The 15,345-nt window shown below is 54.2% G+C and overlaps 1 protein-coding gene across 1 annotated transcript in view; it reads left to right on the top strand.

Annotated features, from left to right (window-relative positions):
• The window catches only part of GGT1 (gamma-glutamyltransferase 1), a gene marked incomplete at its 3' end in the record, with an annotated part of 15,331 nt that extends 653 nt beyond the window's left edge, over positions 1-14,678 (top strand). The window contains 9 exon segments of the mRNA XM_017889735.1: positions 2,810-2,879; positions 4,822-4,890; positions 5,107-5,194; positions 5,312-5,388; positions 5,935-6,102; positions 9,011-9,141; positions 9,276-9,362; positions 14,486-14,632; positions 14,635-14,678. Coding sequence (XP_017745224.1) covers positions 5,939-6,102; positions 9,011-9,141; positions 9,276-9,362; positions 14,486-14,632; positions 14,635-14,678 — 573 coding nt within the window.
• Between the last annotated feature and the right edge of the window lie 667 nt (positions 14,679-15,345).

Here is a 15,345-nt window from a genome sequence, read left to right as displayed (position 1 = left end):
GGGGGTGGGGGGTCAGCTCTGGAGTAGAGCCAGAGCTGTGATGGGGTTGGGGGACCCTGTGTCCTTGGGCCATGCTTGTCCCACTCCTGGGCTCTGTTTGTGGCTGTGGATTGGGGTGGGACAGGGCGGGTTGTGTGAGGGGTCATTGCCCTACTCCAGGGGGTGCCTGCCACGTCTCAGCTCTATATATAGGGATATATATAGTTCTTTCAACAGGTTTCCAGCAGGTAGGGGTTATTAAATCTTACTGAAGAGGTGTTTTTTCTAATTGTCAACTCTGTGCCGCAAGGGTGGAAACTGTGAGAGACGGATTCCAACTCCAGGTCTGGGTGGTAAGCATCCAGTCCAGGGGTGTAGACAGGCCTGGGGAAGCCTCAGACATCTGTGCGTTCTCATACCCAGGGATAGTGACTCCATGTTCAGGGCTGTCAGTGTAAGGCGTGGGTGGGTCCTGGGCTTACCTGCAGGTCTGCAGACCTCCTGGGGCCAGCTGACCTCGGTAAATCCCTTTTGTCTAAGCTTCAGTTTCCTGCCTGTGAATGGGGTTGGGGCTGTGCTCCAGTTTCACCCTTGTGGCTCTAGGGTTGTGGTGAAAAAGCCATCAAGCTGGGTTGGAGACTGGCTGCCGTGTCTACCTCTTCCTCATACTCCTCTCTCTGCTGCATCCTGGGAAGCTGCTCAGCTCAGCCTAGATTAGGCTCAGTTGTGTCTGTGTGTGCACGTGGTTGCACGTGTGTTGGAAGTGTGTGGTACTGACACCAGAGTCAGTGTCTCTGGGTGAGTGAGGCTTGCACATTTCTGGGGACAGGAAACTCACTACCTTATGTGCCCAGGACAAGAGCTGTGGGGTCTGGAGAAGACTTCTAGGCCAGCCTCTGCAGTCTTTCCTTGGGTGACATGGCTTCCCCAGACCCACTTTCCTGGAGGTGCCCTATCTGCATTCAAGGGGTAGAAGGCTGACTGGGACAGAATGGGACACACTCAGCATGTGAGGAAAAACCTCCTTCATTCTGTAGGCCTTACCTCTGTTGACATGACCTTTGAGAAAGTGCCTCCCTTCCTGTCTCCCCACTTTGGAACCCTCACCTGCTGCCAGGCTTCTTCTGTGCCCCATCGCAGGCAGCTCTCTGTCTCCCTACTTTCCCCAGCCCAGGGTTTTCCTTTTGGGGTCAGCTGCGGGGGTCTGGGCTATCATTTGCCCACTCAGACATTCTTCCTGCCCACCTGCTGCTGTGAATCCTGCATGTCTCATATGCTCTCAGGCATAGAGGAAACTGCTGAGCAGGCCAGGGCAGAGGACGGAGCCCTGTGACTCTCCACGTTAGACCCCTCCCAGCTGACTGCCGTGGAATGCAGCCACTTAGCAGGGCCAAATCCCCTGAGGTTCCTGTCTGCTGTCTAGCCTTCAGGGACAGGTCATGGGGCCTTGGTTCCTGCCCTGTCATCTTCCCAGTCACCCTGATCTTCAGGGGGAGGAACAGCCAGGGAAAGGGCTTGGTCATGGCACCTCCACCCTAGGGCTATTGAGGATCTCTCAGTTGTGTGTCTGGTGGGTTCTGTCCAGAGCCCATTTGAGAACAGTGGGTGACAGGACAGGCCTATGTGACCCAGGCAGGCAGCAATATTGGGTCAGCCTTCGTGTCCCTTTCTGTCAGCTGGGGCAGCCTGGAAGAATGATTGTGGGGTAGGCGTTATGGGCACAGAATAGACCCCAGGTGGAGGCTGCAGGGGCTCTCCGACACTGTAGGTACAGCAGGCCCAGGAGCAGGGAAGGGAGCCATGACTCGTGGAGCCTCTGGCCCATATCCTTGGCAGATGAGGGCCACAGGGGAATGGGCAGCAGTGTCCAATGTCCCCTGGGCTGAGCCCACAGCTGTTCCTGGCTCAGAGTTCTTGGTGGGCTGGTCAGGGACATGCAATAACTTGGGGCAGTTACCAAGTGGCCAAGCCTGTGCTGCTGGGCTGTGTGAGCTTGGGCCAGCTCAGGCCCTCTCTCGGCCCTGCCTTTCTGGGCTGTTCAGGTGGTTCCTTGGGCCTGGAGTGCTAATGTTTCTGGATGGGCAGGAGAACCGGTCTGCACTCAGGGCCCCAGGCCATGTTCCCGGAACACACCTTTAGCATTGACATCAGGGTATGGTGAGGCCTCTTAGGCTGGGTTCTGGTCTGGTGCCAGGGGCACCACTACTCCATTGCCTCCAGAGCCATCTCTGGGACACTGGCTGTGAGTTCAGATGTTCTGAATAGGGACAGGGAGAGCCAGAGGGGGACCCAGCCTGGGGCTGGCTGGAGGGGCTCGTGGGCAGACAGCGCCCTTTGGAGGGAACTGAATCTGGAAGGAAACCCTTTCCCTGGGTCACAGCACCTGGCACCCAGGGCCCTCCCAGGGCTGCGTGAACTTTAGTCACATGGTGACAGGCCGAGTCACCGTGCCAAGTCACTGTGCGCCTCCTTGCTGCTGTGACGTCAGCTTCCCCATCCTCCCAGCCAGGCTGGACCTCTGTGAGAGGCCTGCCTGTCCTGCACCCTGTGCAGATGCCTCCCACTGTCTGCTGGGGCTGATGGGCACCCCCTGGCTGGTCTCTTGTACTAGGTAAGCTCATGGGTCCTCCAGCTGCTCCTGCTCCTTCCCTGCCTCTGCTCCTCCTCGGAGGTGGCCACCCCCAGATCCCAGTCCCAATTCAGAGGCTCCCTGAGGAGCACGGCAGGGGGCCGCAGGCGTGGCTCTGAGCCACTCTGGAGAGTGGGGGGGCCCAGCCAGTTCTGTGGCCGGGACTTTCCCAGGCAGACAAGTCTGTTTCTTCCTCCCCAGCGGGTGCAGCCCAGAACTGTCTTCTGAGGAAGAGGTGCTCTCCTGGGTCCCCACTGTCCCCAAGCCTCAGGTAAGCCCATCAGGGTCACAAGGAAGGGGATCTGGGTTTGCGGCCAACCATGGCAACTGACCTACTTTCTAGCCTCAGTTTCCCCTAGGGTGTGCAGCTCTCACACTGTTTGGGTGACAGCCAGCCCTCTGGGCTTGGACATTCTTTCAGTGAGTCTTGAGGGTGGAGGGATGGGAAATGGAAGCCCAGGGCCTCAGCAGGGTGTCTTCCTCCGAGCTGGGGACATCTGCATGTGGGAGGCTGGGCCCAACCTCCCTTGCTAACCTGCCCTGGGAGGAAGTGACAGGGCCCAGCACTGCCTACTCCCCTCCCCATGCTTCCTGGCAGTCTGAACCCGGCTGGGTGTCCCCTGCTCCTCCAGGAGCCTACTTGGGCCTTTGGGTAGACAGATTAACAGACAGGGGAGACTGGGTCATGGTTGGGCCACCCCGGGACCCTGATGGGGGGGCTCAACTCATGACCCCGAGCCTGGGAGAGATGAGGCCATGCCTTCCAGGGCACTCAGCATGACCTGGCCCAGTGGACGGGACTGGGTAGCTTCCTTGGTGCAGGGGGTTGTCATGCTAGGATGGGGCACCGACCAGGCCAGGCCCCTACCCCATGACATGTGGTGGAAATGTCCGTTTGTTTTGTTTTGTTTTTTGCTTTTTTTTTGAGATGGAGTTTCACTGTTGTTGCCCAGGCTGGAGTGCAGTGGTGCAATCTTGCCTCACTGCAACTTCCGCCCCCCGGGTTCAAGCAATTCTCCTGCCTCAGCTCCCAAATAGCTGGTATTACAGGCACCTGCCACCATACCCAGCTAATTTTTTGTGTTTTTAGTGGAGACGGGGGTTTTACCATGTTGGCCAGGCTGGTCTCAAACTCTTCACCTCAGGTGATCCACCTGCTTCTGCCTCCCAAAGTGCTGGGATTATAGGCGTGAGCCCTTGCATCGGGCCATGTGATGGGAATGTTCTGTGTCCATAATGGATGCTGCACTTTGCTGGTCCAGCTCCTGAGTCTCCTTGGACCTCCAGGAATCGGTGTTTCTATCAGGAACCCTTAACCCTGTCTCAGACTCCCTGCTGGAACCCAGGGTGTTGGAGTGGCAAGAGGGCTGTCAGGCCTGGTGAAGGGTGTTAGCTGTCCCATGGGGCAGGGAGGAGGCAGGACCTGTTCTGTAGCTGGACAGACAGAGCCCTCTAGCTGCTTTCTGAAAGACTGACGGGCAGGTGATGTTGGAGGGAGTGCAGGCAGGGGCTCTGAGGGAGTTCAGGTCAGAAACAAGTGGCACCTGGATTCAGGCTGTGGTGGTCATGGTGGGGATGAGGGGCTGCTTTGGATTCTGCTGGGGATGTGGGGTGGTGCGCTGCTGCACGACTACTCCCAGTCCCCTCTGCTCTTGGTGTCTGCATTCAGGGCTGGGAGGTGGTCAAATGTTTCACACTATTGGGCCCAGGCCTGCCAAGCCTGGGGGGGTGGCCACCCTTCCATGATGGCATTTGGATGTTCCTTATATGTGGGGAGGGCACAGGGGCTCCATTCCTAGACCACCTCTGGGACAGTGTGTCTGGCTCTGAGGTCAGATGCTCTGCCCTGGGACAGGGTGGAGTGGAGGGGAACCCAGCTTGGGGCTCATTGGAGGGGCTTGCTGGCAGACACTGCACTTTGTGGGAAACTGAGTGTGGGAGGCGGAGCCCCCACCTCTGTCACCACATCCCTCTTCGCTGTTGGGGTCATACCTGTCACCTACTGCCATAGCCATGAGACTTCCCAAGGGTCACTGCTGCACCTCACTGCACAGCCCGGAAGGGAGTCCACAGGGGACATACAGTGAGCAAGAGACCGGTGCCACTCAGGCCTCCTGGGGGTGTCCCCAATGCAGCCATGATAATAATCACAGCCACCATTCACCAAGCCCTTCCCACAGTCTAACCTACTCTATTCACAACACTCTCAGCAGCAAGGCAAGTGAGGTGCTGCCGTCATCAAGATTGGACAGTTCATTGATTTGCCTGAGGCCCCACGGCAGGTGAGTGGCAAGTCCAGCCTCAGAGCAGGGCAGGGTAGTTATGCTCCCTGAGCCCCCTTTGCCATGCTTACCACATGCACATCCTGGGCTTGCGCAGGAATGCCCTGTCTCCTCCATGCCCCGCTCTGTGCAAAACCCTCTTTAAGCTATGCCTGGGAGATATGCTGAGAGAATTCATGGAAACAAATGTGTTACTGACAGCCTCTTTGCCTCCAGAGTTCAACTGGAGACCAGAGAAATCAGCTAGAGGCAGAGGGAGGTCACACGGAGTCCCCCAGAAAGGACTGGGCTACGCGCGCTTCAGGTAACCTTCTTGACCTTTAGGATAATGAGAAGGCTGCCTGACCAGAGAGTCTCTGAAGAAGATTCTGTGGCTACATGCTCCTGCAGAGTGTGAGGGAGACCCTGGTTATTTCCTCAGCTGTTTCCACCAAATCCTCCCATCTTTTGTGGCCAACACCTGAGGCAAGGCTTGGTGCCCCCGTCTGCTGCTGGACAGTAAGTCCTGGCTCCATGGCAGTGAATCTGTGGGGTGCTCTGATTGTGGGCACTATGGAAGCTAAACCCCATGCTCCAGGTGGGGTGGAGGGTCCTCAGGGGACTCCTGGACAGTGCCAGACTCTGGGCTGAGGTGGGGGACACAAGAGAAACCAGGCCAGGCCCATCCCTACCAGAGCTTCTCCCTAAGCAGTGGAGGCTCAGCCACTGTGAGAAGGTAGGCAAGGCCCTGCAGAAAGAGAGGTGTGGAAATATGGGGGCTCCCAGGAAGGGCCCCTGCTGGAGATGGGGTTCTTACCAGGATGGACTCTGAAGATAAGCAGGGAGGATTTGGGAGGGCAGAGATGAGGCCCAGAGCTTCTGACAGAGTGCATGGCCTGGGCAAAGGTCTAGGGGCCGGACAGCCTGCACGAGTTCTGGGAAGTGGGAAGGAGACACAGGGCTTGTGTTTATGAGGCCTGACTTTCGACTGTGCCCTTTTGGGGAGGGACCAGGGAATATCTGAGGCTGGACCTGACCCTGCTCCTTACCCTGTGGGTGCAGCAGAGCCATGAAGAAGAGGTTAGTGGTGCTGGGCCTGCTGGCCGTGGTCCTGGTGCTGGTCATTGTTGGCCTCTGTCTCTGGCTGCCCTCGGCCTCCAAGGAACCTGACAACCATGTGTACACTAGGGCTGCCGTGGCTGCAGATGCCAAGCAGTGCTCGGAGATTGGGAGGTGAGTGGGGCAGGGCATGGGGGCATGGACCATGAAAACTGGGCAAGTGGAACTGAGCAATACCTTCACCCCTCTGAGACTCAGTTTCCCCACATGTAAGCTTTGTTTGGACTCTCTCAGTAGCCTCTAGTAAGGGGACGGTGACTCTGAGAGCAGGGTTTGGGTGTCCTAGAGCCAAACAGGGCCCCTTTTCTCAGTTCTAAGAGTCTCTTTCTCTTTGGAATAAACTCCACTGTTTTATTGTTTGGTTGTTATTTTTACTTATTTCTTCATATATCTATTTATTTAGAGATGGAGTCTCGCTCTGTCACCAGGCTGGAGTGCAGTGGTGTAATCTCACTTAACTGCAACCTCTGCCTCCCAAGTTCAAGTGATTCTCATGCCTAAGCCTCCCAAGTAGCTGGGATTACAGGCATGTGCCACCACACCTAGCTAATTTGTGTGTGTGTGTGTGTGTGTGTGTGTGTGTGTGTTTCTTTTTCCGAGACAGAGTCTCACTCTGTCACCCAGGCTGGAGGGCAGTGGTGCGATCTCAGTTTACTGCAACCTCCACCTCCCGGGTTCAAGTGATTCTCCTGCCTCAGCCTGCACAGTAGCTGGGACTACAGGCTTGTGCCACCATGCCCGGCTAATTTTTGTATTTTTAGTAGAGACAGGATTTCACTATGTTGGCCAGGCTGGTCTTGAACTCCTGACCTCATGATCCACCTGCCTCTGCCTCTCAAAGTGTTGGGATTACAGGCATGAGCCACCACACCCGGCCTAATTATGGTGTTTTTAGTAGAGACGGGATTTCACCATTTTGGTCAGGCTGGTCTCGAACTCCTGACCTCAGGTGATCCACCCACTTGGGCCTCCCAAAGTGTTGGGATTACAGGTGTGAGCCACCACGCCTGGCTTATTTTTTTTTTTAAGGTGGAGTCTTACTCTGTCACCCAGGCTGGAGTGTAGGGGAGTGATCATCGCCCACTGCAGTTCAAACTCTTAGGTTTAAGTGATCCCCCGCCTCAGATTCCTAAAGTACTGGGATTATAGCTGTGAGCCATGGTGCCTGGCCTCTACTGTTTCATTCTATTTTAGACTCCTATCTCATGTTATATACAAAGATCAGTTCCCTCCTAAAGACTTAAACAGAAAAAATCTTGTTTTTGATATTTTGAGAGAGGGTCTTGTTCTGTCACCCAGACTGGAGTGCAGTGGCATGATCATAGCTCACTGCAGCCTTGAACTCTTGGGCTTAAGCCATCTTTCCACCTCAGCCTCCTGAGTCACTAGAACTACAGGCGTGCATCATACTTGACTAATTAAAAAAGACTGTTTTGTAGAGATGAGGTCTAACTATATCGCACAGGCTGGTCTTGAACTCCTGGCCTCAAGTGATCCTCCACCTTGGCATCCCAATGTGCTGAGATTACAGGTGTAAGCCACCATCTCTAGCCGGAAAAGAAAAGAAAAGAAAACAAAACAAAAAAACAAAAAACGTTATTAATAAAATATAGCAATTTCCCTTTTTGTCCCAATTATAAAAGTCATGTACATTTGTTTGCTTGAAAAAGAGGAAACTATCTGGGCGAGGTGGTTCACACCTGTAATCCCAGCACTTTGGGAGGCTGAGGTGGGCAGACCACCCAAGGTCAGGAGTTCGAGACCAGCCTGGCCAACATGGTGAAACTCTGTCCCTATTAAAAATACAAAAAAGTTAGCTGGGCGTGGTGGAATTCACCTGTAATCCCAGCTACTCAGGAGGCTGAGGCAGGAGAATTGCTTGAACCCAGGAGGCGGAGGTTGCAGTGAGCTAAGGTCACACCACTGCACTCCAGCCTGGGTGACTGAGTGAAACTCCATCTTAGAAAAAAAAAGAAAAAGAAAGAGGAAACTGTAATCCCAGCACTTTGGGAGGTTGAGGCGATAGGATTGCTTTAGACCATGAGTTCAAGACCAGCCTGGGCAACATAGAAAGACCCTATCTCTACAAAAAGACAAAAAATTGCCAGGCATGGTGGTTCTTACCTGTAGTTCCAGCTACTCAGGAGACTGAAGTGGGAGGATTACTTGAGCCCAGGAGGTCAAGGCTGCATTGAGCCATGACCATGCCACTGCACTTCATCCTGGGTGACAAAGTGAGACTCTGTCTTATAAAACAAAGGCCAGGCACAGTGGCTCACACCTGTAATACCAGCACTTTGGGAGGCCAAGGTCGGTGGATTACTTGAACCCAGGAGTTCTTGACCAGCCTGGGCAACATGGCAAAATCCGATCTTTACAAAACACACAAACAAACAAAATTAGCCGGGCGTGGTGGCATGTGCCTATAGTCCCAGCTACTTGGGAGGCTGAGGTGGGAGGGTCAATTGAGCCCAGGAGATTGAGGCTGCAGTGATCTGAGATCACACCACTGCACTCCAGCCTGAGCAACAAAGAGAGACTTTGTCTCAAAAAAAAAAAAAAAAAAAAAAAAAGGACAAGGTGGGCGGATCATGAGCTCAAGAGATGGAGACCATCCTGGCCAACATAGTGAAACCCCATCTCTCCTAAAAATTGGCCAGGCGAGGTGGCATGTGCCTGTAGTCCCAGCTACTCGGGAGGCTGAGGCAGGAGAATGGCTTGAACCCAGGAGGCAGAGGTTGCAGTGAGCTGAGATAGTGCCACTGCACTCAGGCCTAGCAACAGAGCAAGATTCCACCTCAAAAAAAGAAAGAAAGAAAGAAAGAAAGAAAGAAAGAAAGGAAGGAAGGAAGGAAGGAAGGAAGGAAGGAAGGAAGGAAGGAAGGAAGGAACTAAAAACAAAACCCCAAAACTCGAATGGACTTCTCTTCCATCCTCCGTTAGGCAGGTGGGCAGCAGGGTGTGTACGCAGGGCCAGGATGGAAGCCTGCAGGTTCTCACATCTTTATGTGCCACATGGCAGGGATGCACTGCGGGACGGGGGCTCTGCGGTGGATGCAGCCATTGCAGCCCTGTTGTGTATGGGGCTCATGAATGCCCACAGCATGGGCATCGGGGGCGGCCTGTTCCTCACCATCTACAACAGCACCACGCGTGAGTGCCTTGGGAGAGGCGAGGGAGAGGGGCAGGGGGCGTGGGTTGGGCTGCGGCACAGCTGGATGGTCCCCAGGCTCATGCAGCATAAAGGGTTTGGGTGGGTCTGCCTGCCTACCTGCTTCTCCTTCTAGGAAAAGCTGAGGTCATCAACGCCCGCGAGGTGGCCCCCAGGCTGGCCTTCGCCAGCATGTTCAACAGCTCAGAGCAGTCCCAGAATGGTAAGCTGTCCTGCAAGCTTGGGGCGTGGGTGCAGAGCCGGCTGGGCCACTGGGAAGGGGCCTTGCCCACAGGATCCTGGCCCTGTCAGGGTCCAGGGGCAGTTCTAGCACCTCCATCCCTTCCTGGCCCCATAGCACCCTCCCACAATGAGTGGTCAGGACCATCATCACCAGGGTAAAGGGCTGGGGGCTTCTGTTATTTCTGCTAAGGCCTCTGGGGCCACCCTGTACAGCACACGGAGAGAATAATTATTACACTAGCAGACCTTATGGACCAGGGCTCACTGGGGCCCACGCTCTGCTCTGTGCTTTTCATCCATGAGTCCCTCACACCCCTCCCTGCTCCTTTGGGGTAGGGGATGCTATGTGGGTTCCCATTTTACAGGGTGCGGATGCAGAGAGGTCATGAAAATCAGCTGAAGTCACACAGCTGGGAGGTTGTGAAGTTAAAATTGAGTCCAAGCTGTCTCTACCCTGCCTTTTCAACAGGCATCCCATTCACTCATTTGTTCATTTGTGGGGATGGGGCTCTAGAGTGTGAGGTGGAATCTCTCTTTTTCTAATCTGGTCTTCAGTGGAGAGGAGGCCCCCAAATTCCCCAGGTACCTGAGGGGAAGCCACTGTCCATCCAGGAAGCCACTGTCCATCCTCAAAGGAGGCTAAAAATTGGAAGATGGGGTGGTCTCAAACACTCACCCTAAACCTACGACTTAAGGAGCCCAAAGTCAGGAGGACTGGCAGAGCCGCAGGAGTTCTGAGACCAGCCTGGCAACCGTAGCAAGACCTGTCTCTACAAAAATGGAAAAAAAAAAAAATTCCGCCAGGTTGGTGGTGTGTGTCTACCTTTCCCAGCCCACTTGGCGCGACAGGTCCGAGTGGGAGATCACTTGAGCCTCACTTTGACCCATGAGGCGGAGCTGCGAGTAAGCCATCGCTTGTACCACTGGCCCACTCTAGCTGGGCAAACAAAGCAAACCCTGTCAAAAAAAAAAAAAAAAAAAAAAAATCCGGGTGTGGAGGCTCACACTTGTAAAATCCCAGCACTTTGGGAGACTGAGGCAGGTGGACACCTGTCCAGAATCAAGACCCATCCTGGCCAACATAGTGAACCCTGTCCCCTACTAAAAGTATAATAATTAGCCAGCGCAGGGGCATGGGGCCCTGTAAGCCCAGCTATCCAGGAGTCTAAGCAGGAAATCTTGAACCAGGAAAGTGAGGTTACATGAGCCGAGATCATGCCACTGGTATCCAGCCTGGGCAACAAGAGCGAAGCCGGTCTCAAAAAAAAAAAAAAAAAAAAAAAGCTGGAGATTTTGGGAGAGTCAGGGCACCACTCACCATAGCAAGTCTTAAGACCTCAGTAGGATCCTGGGTGGGGCCTTTGGAGCTTCTACAACATACCAATCTTGGATTTTTTTTTTTTTTTTTTGAGATGGAGTCTCACTCCTGTTGCCCAGACTAGAGTGCAGTGGCACAATCTCTGCTCACTGCAACCTCCGCCTCCCAGTTTCAAGTGATTCTCCTGCCTCAGCCTCCCAAGTAGCTGGGATTACAGGTTCCCGCCACCATGCCCGGCCAATTTTTTCTATTTTTAGTAGAGAGGGGGTTTCACTATGTTGCCCAAGTTGGTCTCGAACTCCTGACCTCATGATCCTCCCCCCTCGGCCTTCCAAAGTGCTGGAATTACAGGTGTGAGCTACTGCACCGACCAATCTTTCATTTTTTTTAATACTCATTGAGAAACTCAGCATCTGTAGACATGAAGTTGCTCAGGGTAAGAGAATGCAGGAATCATAGGCTTAGTACCTTGTGGACGCTTGGAATTATTTCTTTAACTAGAATGTATTGAGCATCTCTTAAAGAATCAGGTGTTGTTCCTGAAGCTGGGGTGAAAAACAAAGATGGCAGATGAAATCTGTGACATTCCAGGTGGGAAGGAGAAACTAGGCAGGTGTGGGTGTGCTACGGGCTGTGGAAAAACAGACCTAGGGGGCCTCAGAATCTGGGATTCTATGGAGGGTGACCTAGTCAGGGAGGGGATATTTGAGCAAAGACCCAGAGGCAGAGGTGGGGTCAGGGGAGCTGTGTGGTGTCTGGGGGAAGACCAAGTGATCCAGGTGTGATGGGCAGGGACAGAGCCCTGTGGGGAGCTGGGGAGGCTGCAGCAAGTGACCTGAGGGGAACGGTCCAGGTTGTGTGGGATCTCTTAGGTCATGGGGAAGCCTCTGTCTCTCGTCTGAAGGAAGTGGGGACCCGTGGAGTGTGTGAGTGGAGGGGGATGCATCTGACCTGTGGACCCCTTGGGTTGCTAGGTAAGGGACAGGGAGCATATGGGGACCTGTCTGGAGGTCACTGCAATAATTCGTGGAGAGGGTGGTGGGAAGTGGCTGACGCTGGACAGACACACTTGGAAGTGGAGCCTGTGGATTTGAGGATGGGTTGGGTGTGATGCTGGTGTAGGGAGTCCCCGAGGACTCTAGATCCTTTGTCTGTACCTGGAAGGATGGGGTGACCCTAGTGGAGACAGGCAGGGTTCTCAGGAAGCAGGTCTGAGTGGACACTCAGGAGCTCGGTTTTGGGCACGTTTAAGTTTGAGATGCTTTCTTCGAGCAGGCAGGTAGATACTTGTGTCTGGCAATCAGAGGAGCAGTCCAGGCCAGCAGGTCAATTTGGGAATTGTCAGTGCTTAAATGGAGGCTGAAGCTCAGATGTCAGGCAGACCACCAGGAGAGAGAGCAAAGACAGAGGGCAGAGCAGGAGCTAGGATGGCAGGCAGGGGACACTCGGGTGGAGCCAGGTGCTGGGATGCAGGGGTGGCTATCAGGGAAAGTGATGAGCCCAGTAAAGCTGAGAGGGGGGACTGGGTCTGGCAGTGTGGGGGTCGCTGGAGAGCTTGGCAAGTGTGGTGGCATGACAGCCTGATTGGAGTGAGGTCAGGAGAAGATTTTTTTCTGATATTGATACATGGTATTTTCTATACTTATGGGTACATGTGAGTGCTTGTTACATGCATAGAGTGTATGATGATCAAGGCAGGGTATTTAGGGTCTCCTTCACCTTGAGTATTTTTCATTCCTGTTTGCTAGCACCATAGTCTTCTCTTACAGTACTTTGAAATATACAAAATACTGTTGCTAACCATTGTCACCCTGGTCTGCTGTCAAACATTAGAACTGCTGTCTTGACTGGGCCTGCAGTGCGGTGGCTCATGCCTGTCATCCCAACACCTTGGAAAGCTGAGGTGGGTGGATTACCTGAGGTCAGGAGTTTGAAACCAGCCTTGCCAACCTGGTGGAACCGCATCTCTACTAAAAATACAAAAATTAGCCTGACGTGCTGGCATGTGCCTGTAATCCCAGCTACTTGGGAGGCTGAGGCAGGAGAGTCACTTGAACCCAGGAGGCGGAGGTTGCAGTGAGCTGAGATCATGCCACTGAACTCCAGTCTGGGACACACAGCAAGACTCCGTCTCAAAAAAAAAAAAAAGAAAAAAGAAAAAGAAAAGAAGTTCTGTCTAACTGCAAGGGGGAAGGAATCGTGTGCTGGGTATGAGAACTTCCAGGATGTATATGCAGCTTCTAAGAAATGAAACCACCGGCTCTTGGAAACTTGTGCCAAGCTTCAGGGTGGGAGAGGCAGTTCTAGAGCCACAGCCACCAAGCCTGGGAGTAGCCAAATGGCCCCTGTCATCTCTGGCAAGAGCAGGAAAATACCTGGGGGCAGAGGCCACAGTTGTATCTTTCTGGGCAGAGGGTCGGTGTCTATAGTGTACATGTGGTCAGTGAGGCTCATGGGGGAAGCAGGCCCAGGGGTCTGTTTCCAGTGACCTCCTCGAAAGTCAGAACTGAAAGGCAAAACCCCTTATAGGCTGGGTGCACCTGTAATCCCAGCATGTTGGGAGGCTGAGGTGGGAGGATCACTTGAGGCCAGGAGTTTGAGACCAGCCTTGGCAACATAGCAAGACCCCTGTCTCTACAAAAATAAAAAACTAAAAAATTAGGCTTGGTGTGGTGGCTCACACCTGTAATCACAGAACTTTGAGAGGCTGAGCGGGATGGATCACCTGATGTTAGGAATTCAGGACCAGCCTGACAAACCTGGTGAAACCTGTCTCTACTAAAATTACAAAAATTAGCAAGGCATGGTGGTGCATGCCTGTAATCCTAGCTACTTGGGAGGCTGAGGCAGGAGAATTATTTGAACTCGGGAGGCGGAGGTTGGAGTGAGCCAAGATTGTGCCATTGCACTCCAGCCTGGGCAACAAGAGTGAAACTCCATCTCCAAAAAAAAAAAAAAGCCACATGTGGTGGGGTGTGTCTATAGTCTCAGGTACTTCTGAGGCTGAGGTGGGAGGATCGTTTGAGCCTGGAAAGCCAAGGCTGCAGTGAGCCATGATTGCACCACTCCACTCCAGCTGGGGCAACAGAGTGAGACCCTGTCTCAAAACAAACAAAAAACCCTTATAGTTGGATGGGGAAACTGAGGCTGGGAGAGGGGACAGGACGGGGAGGTTAAGGCTCAGGTCTTGCCTCTAGGGCAGTTGAAAAGTGGAAGGGAGCCCTTTCTTGGGGCTGGCTGATTCTTGAGGGTGGCCTGTGCTTGACCTGGGTTGGGCAGGACCTGTTCTTGCTTTGGCACATTCTGGTGGAGCCCACGAGTGTTACAGGATAAGGGCTTGTGGTCAGTGAGATGGGAGGGGATCTGGCCTGGCACAGGATTTTAGACATGCAAGCACGTGCACAGACAGAAACCTCATCCTGCGACAGCAAAACCCAGCTGTATGCTACTGCTTCCCCTCCTGTGCCCTCCTCAGACATCCCTGGTCCATGTACACTCCTGCCTGCTGAGCCCAGATATGACCTTAAACATCCCCTTCTGCTGGGTGTGGTGGTTCACTCCTGAAATCTCAGCTGCTCAGGAGGCTGAGGTGGGAGAATTACTTGAGTCCAGGAGTTTGAGACCAGGCTGGGAAAGATGGCAAGACTCCATCTCAAAAAAGAAAGAAAAAATATCTTTCGTCCTAAGCCTCATTGACCCATCTGTAAAACGAGTCAGGGAATGTGCCTGCGAGAGATTCCGATGTTCCCCACTCCCGGTCGCTAACTGTGGCTCTCTCTCCCCAGGGGGGCTGTCAGTGGCGGTGCCCGGGGAGATCCGAGGCTATGAGCTGGCTCACCAGCGGCATGGGCGGCTACCCTGGGCTCGCCTCTTCCAGCCCAGTATCCAGCTGGCCCGCCAGGGCTTCCCCGTGGGCAAGGGCTTGGCAGCAGCCCTGAAAACATAGCGACCGTCATCGAGCAGCAGCCTGTCTTGTGGGTATGGTTTGGGTGGCGGCCCCCCTGACACAGGCAGGTGCAGGCACAGCCCAGGACCCTGCCAGGCCCCTAGCAGCAGTGGAGTGGCCTCTGCCTTCAAGGACCCGCCTGTAATGGCTGAGGAGGATGCAGCCCTTACCCACCACGTGTGGGGACACATTCTCAGGCCTGGGGTCCCAGTGGCCACTGTGGCTGGCCATGTGGTTCTGAGTGGTAAGGGGACACTAGGAGGCTCCTGGAAGTACAACTGGAGGATGAGCGCTGAGTGACGGGGCCACCCCACCTGTGGACAGGTGCATGCCCCTGCTTTGCCTCCGTTCTCCCTGTATGGGGCAGTGTAGGGGATGGTCTAGCTGAGTCCATACCCACCTGCTTCCTCACAGTGAGCCCCTCTGCCCAGTGAGGTGTTCTGCCGGGATGAGAAAGGTGCTTCGCGAGGGGGAAAGACTGACCCTGCCACGGTGGCTGAACCTACGAGACGTTGGCCATCGAGGGTCCCAGGCCTTCTACAACGGAGCTCACGCCCAGACTTGTGAAGGACCATCCAGGCAGCTGGTGAGTCATAACCTCAGGGGCCTGGGTGAGGAACCTGCGTGGACCTGAGCCATGGCCCAGAGCCCTGGGGTCCTCCCATCCTGCCTGAGCCTGTGGAAGTTCCTGTGGAGGAG

This window comes from Rhinopithecus bieti, unplaced genomic scaffold (assembly GCF_001698545.2).
Source record: "Rhinopithecus bieti isolate Rb0 unplaced genomic scaffold, ASM169854v2 scaffold_19723, whole genome shotgun sequence".
Taxonomy (NCBI): Eukaryota; Metazoa; Chordata; class Mammalia; order Primates; family Cercopithecidae; genus Rhinopithecus; species Rhinopithecus bieti.
The sequence above is the reverse complement of the archived record's forward strand: the minus strand, read 5'-3'. Positions and strand labels throughout refer to the sequence as shown.